The sequence below is a fragment of the Papaver somniferum genome, chromosome 1 (assembly GCF_003573695.1).
Source record: "Papaver somniferum cultivar HN1 chromosome 1, ASM357369v1, whole genome shotgun sequence".
Classification (NCBI taxonomy): Eukaryota; Viridiplantae; Streptophyta; class Magnoliopsida; order Ranunculales; family Papaveraceae; genus Papaver; species Papaver somniferum.
Genome location: NC_039358.1, coordinates 48890777 through 48895736, shown reverse-complemented (window position 1 = coordinate 48895736; position 4960 = coordinate 48890777). Strand labels below are relative to the sequence as shown.

General features: G+C 38.8%; 2 protein-coding genes across 2 annotated transcripts; both read right to left on the bottom strand.

Annotated features, from left to right (window-relative positions):
* Window positions 1-4680, bottom strand: LOC113285876 (putative disease resistance protein RGA3). The gene is made up of 3 exons (XM_026534621.1): window positions 3570-4680; window positions 519-3459; window positions 1-366 (listed from the first exon to the last, which is right to left on the bottom strand). Exon 2 carries the CDS (start codon window positions 3342-3344, stop codon window positions 1626-1628), a length of 1719 nt encoding a protein of 572 aa, XP_026390406.1. The 5' UTR covers window positions 3345-3459; window positions 3570-4680; the 3' UTR covers window positions 1-366; window positions 519-1625.
* Window positions 579-1554, bottom strand: LOC113304484 (putative disease resistance RPP13-like protein 1). The gene is made up of 2 exons (XM_026553645.1): window positions 989-1554; window positions 579-870 (listed from the first exon to the last, which is right to left on the bottom strand). Exons 1-2 carry the CDS (start codon window positions 1552-1554, stop codon window positions 579-581), a joined length of 858 nt encoding a protein of 285 aa, XP_026409430.1.
* Window positions 4681-4960: the final 280 nt, after the last annotated feature.

The following is a 4960-nucleotide window of genomic DNA, read 5'->3' as shown; positions in this document are numbered from 1 at the left end:
TGAGCAAATCACATCTACACTGACAAACAAAAACATAAAATACAGATAAGATGTCTAATGTCTCATGCCGATGAGTCGTACCATTATAAAGATGAAAATTGGATGAAGTAAATTACAATATCTTCCGAAAGCAAAGAGGAATTTATAGAAAGTCTTGGCCAATAAAAGAAGAAAGAAAAGAGAGTCGATAATATGGTCCCTAAGGGAATTGGGAGTCAAATTTGAAACGGCAAACAAGTCCAAGAGAGAGAGAAGCTGAGAGTGTCGACATTGGCAGAAAAAATACCCTCCGCTGCGGATTTCACAACTTTCAAGTGTATCCGGCCTTTCTGATTACACCACTGATGGTATGAAACTTTATCAGCTCTGCACAAACAACATAAAATCACAGCAGCAGAAACCATTAAATCATTAGCATGTCCAGCAACAAACCTAGCTACTTGATAATTCAGAAGTTCAAAGCGTGACTCATGACCAAATACAAGTCAAAGGTGGTGAAGAGAGTAACAATTACTAACCATTGGAGATGTTCCATTTCTTCGGCAGTCTTGAGCATCTTTCCCCAATCTTTATACTTCTCATCCTTGCATGATTCGAGCAATAAGGGGCAGTTTAAACGCAAGATAATTAAGTGTAATGGGTGGTTTTTCATCTGGAAAGGCTTGAAGCTTCTGACAATACTCAATGTGCAACTTTTGGAGAGAACCAAGAAATTTGAGAGTTGGGAGAGAGCTTAGCATTTGACAACCAACAATATGTAGTTCTTGGAGAAGAGGCATGTCACCATCATGCAAATCAGTCCAGCTCTCCAGGTGAGACAATGATACAAGTTCTAAGGTTTTCAGTGATGGAAACCTCTCATTAGCCAAACTGTCGCCACAAAATCGACTGTTGATATATTTGAGCGTATTCATTTCTTCTAACCGAAGATATTTAAGAAATGAAAGTTGTCCAAGAGAAGGAACTCACAAGAATAGCGTCCACACACCACGACAATCTCAAGATTTGAGAAGGATTGCCCAGCCAATCTGGGAACTGGATTCCACCACAAGAATCTAGCACCAGATGTTTCACATTTGTGGGAGGCTTGAAACTTGCAAGTAAGTTATCTGCATTTTCGATTTTCATTGGATGCCAGAAGAGCTCCAGCTTCCGGAGATTTTTCATATTCATAAGAATGCCTTGATTATTAGTCTCTTTTTCCTTGGCATCCAGATTTCCAAGCTTGATGGTAACCCGCAATTCCTGAAGGTTCACCAACTCTCTCAGTACTCCAGTCCTCCAAACTTCATCACGATAATACCCAACCACAGCAATTGTCCGCAGTGTTTGAAGGTTAGTCAGTTGTTCAATCCCTGGTGGCCTCACAAATGGTTGACGACTGCCCAAATCCAGATGACGGAGGTTAGGTACTTTCTCCATGCCTGCGGGGAACTGTAACACCTTCACATTGCTATCAATTATCAATGTTTGGAGGTTGCGAAGCATACTCAGCTTTGCAGGTAATTGGTTAATGTCATTCTTAGAAAGATCAAGGAACCTCAAATGTGTCATGTTGCAGATGGAATCGGGCAATTCTGAAAGACCAGCATTACATAAGTCCAAAACACGTACCCGGGTCAAGTTTAGAAATAGATTGCGAGAAACTCCCCAATACGAGTGTTAAACAGTAGAAGCGTGTTTAACCCCATGCTCTTGTAGATAGCCTCAACCCCAACTATTTGCTGATTCACAGTCACATGCCAAAATGAAGAATATCGAGCATATTCGGAGACATTGGATGGCGCTGATGCTCTCTTATTGTTTGTGCTCAACTTAATATATCCATCACCAGAGAATAAAATATATTCCGCCAAACTATAAACATGCTCGGGCATGCAGTAAAATGACTCACCAAAGTTGTGCTCCTTAGATTGCAAGAAAGATTTATCAAGAAGTTCTGCAAAGTAGACAAATCCTACATCTTCCATCCTCATCCCATCTTTAGGTCTAAGGAAACCTTCTGCCATCCATAACAATATGAGTTTGCGCCTCTCAAACAAGTGCAGTTTAGGGAACAACGCACAGTATGCAAAGCACTGCTTCAGATGCGTGGACGACAAACCATGATAAGCCCACAACAGATCTGGAGTAAATGGAACAGTTAAAAGTTCATTTGACCGCATGGCCTCTAATATCTGAAGCTTGACTGTATCTTCCATACAAGCTGCTACTAGAATACCAGCTCCTGCTACTACAGAGGGAAAACCTTTAAACAACCTCACCATATCCTGAAAACGGTGTAATAGTTCCATAGGAGGAGGAAGAGAAGCAGTGGTGCCATCTCTGGTATACCCATTTGCAAAATAGTTAAACAAGGAGCAACAGTCTTTGTAACTCAGAGGTAATGGATAGTAGGGTTGGACTGTCCCCAACAGTGAAGCAACTTTGGAGCTCCGAGTAGTAAGTAAAATTTTACTTGAGTTTACCCCCGCGGATAGAGACATCCTTAACACATTCCAATCACAACAAAATTCAGTTGACACGCCATCTAAAACAAGCAGAAATTTTCTCTTAGAAAGCAACTCTCCGAGTATTGTTTGAAGATTATTAAATTCGGAAGTTGCCGATGCTTTTCTTACCCCTTTTAGTTTCTTTCTAAATTTTTTCTCCTGATTTTTTGGTAGACTGTTAGAAACAGAATCAATGAGACGTTGTGAAAACTTCAGTACGTTGGGATAAGAATCAGAAAACGAAACCCACATTATCAAATCAAAGTGGTCTTTAACCCTTTGGTTATCATACACAAGTTTAGCAAGAATAGATTTACCGCATCCAGCATCACCAACAATTGGAATAATACCAACATTCACCAAGGGTTCCAACAATAATTCTATTACTGCATTTTCATCCTCTGGCCGGTGAAGGATATAAGAATGTGTAGACCTAAGTAGTTTCCTTATATCTTTGTGTGGATCCAAAGGTTGATTATTAATAGTAGCACGCAATGTATCAACCAAGGATGTAATACTTAAATCAGAAAGGGATTGATTACCTTCCCTTTGCAAATCAGTTGAAGTAGTGCTTTTAATATCATCTATTGCATCATTTAGTTTACCAAGCACCATCCTTAAAGATGCCATCCAGTTACGCATAGCTGCAGTCGATTCTTCCCTGTCATCATACTTGTCTTTTGAGCACTCATTAATATGTTGGAAACGTAAATGACGAATTAACTTCATCTCTGTAGATGTCTCTGCATCTAAAACATCAAGAATACTAAACAAGCTACGCTTCAAACTCCTGAAAGTATCCAATGAGGTAACCGAGAGTTGATTAAAAGCATCATCCAATGAATCCAGCATTTCATGAACTATTATAGTGAGAAGGAGAACTTCTCACTCCAAACCCAAATCCACCTGACGTTTCATCCTTCAATTGAAAGTAGGAAGAAATAATGTCTTGGATTGAGCCCAAAACCTAAACATAATGAGAGAAGAAAAAAAAAACCTAGAAATGAGTGACGGTGAAGGAAAAACAAAACCCTAAATTCGAATTGGTAAAATTAATGACCTAAAATGATTTATTACCTCAACGAGAGAAATCTTCTTCGATTTCAACACCAGTCGAAAAGCAGCACCAACTCTCTGCCTAGCCATTGTAGCAGCATCAGCTCCCAACACCAGTCGAAAAGCAGCAACTACATCTCTTCTGCCCTTGTTCCTCAACTGAAACCATCAGGAAATCGACATCTTCCAAAACCACTTCAATCTTCCATGAATTTCAACACAACCAAATCCTGTAAAAAAACATTTCTTCCCTGAGCTTAACTATCAGAATCATCTCATTTACTCCAGAGAAACCCTAATTTCTGTTTCTTCTCAGGCAACAACAAATCTAATTCCAATCTGATTTCAAATACCACTCGTACTCATCTTTATCTTGTATCTTGCTCATAACGAAACCAGAAGGACATCAAAACCCTTCTCATAATCTGAATCATCTCTTCAATCATCACCATTTCAAACCATCAACTTCTGAATTCCAAATCCAGATCAAACAAAACCCTAACTTGTAAACCCAGAACATCACATACCCATTTATTCTTCCAAAATAGGTGATTCAACCACGAGTTTGTGTTCTCTGTATCTCAATTCGGTAATTCATTCTCCAATTTCTATAAAATAAGCAAGAACTTCATCAACCTATTCTCACAGAAGCAGCCTCCATTAGTTCCAGGGAGAGGAAAAGAAATAAAAGCTAATCCTCTCTGAATCTCTGGTTTGTGTAGGAATGGGAATTGATAGAGGCCCCCATCAAAATGTTACATGCCACCAGTTATATGCAACCCATTTAGCTTTCCTTTGAAACAAAGCTAGCGGCCCTTATCCTTGACTCCGCATAGCACTCGCCTTTGAAATGATGTTTTTGCCCTTCTTCGAATCCTTCCACCAACATCATCCGTCTCTTATTTCTCAAATTCACTTCTTGTCTTCAATGTCTCTTCATCACTAAAGCAGTCGTGCTTTTCAGACATATATTTGCATCACTAAAGCCGACATGCTTTTCAGATAGAGATGAAGAAATAAAAGCAAATAATGAGAAATAATTTCGCCTCCAATAGCAGTTCCACTCGAAATGATACTTTTGCCATGTTTCTTCTTCTTTTGTTCGAAATGACTCAAAAGTACCTAAACACTCAAAAGCAAACATAAAATACATAATTTACAAGAAAACTAGCAAAGAAAGCATAAACAATAGATAAATATAAAGGTGTTTTAGACACCTTGATCGTTGTCGTATGCGTCAAAAATAAATTACTTTCTCACTACTCAAAATATATAATATAGCAAGGGCAAAAAGGATCGTTCCCACAGAGAGGACTAGGTTGTCAATATGTTTCGGTTTCTTATGTAAAGCAAGGGGGATTTTTATGGAAAGTAAATTATACTAAAAACAAATAAAGCAAAGCAAACACGCA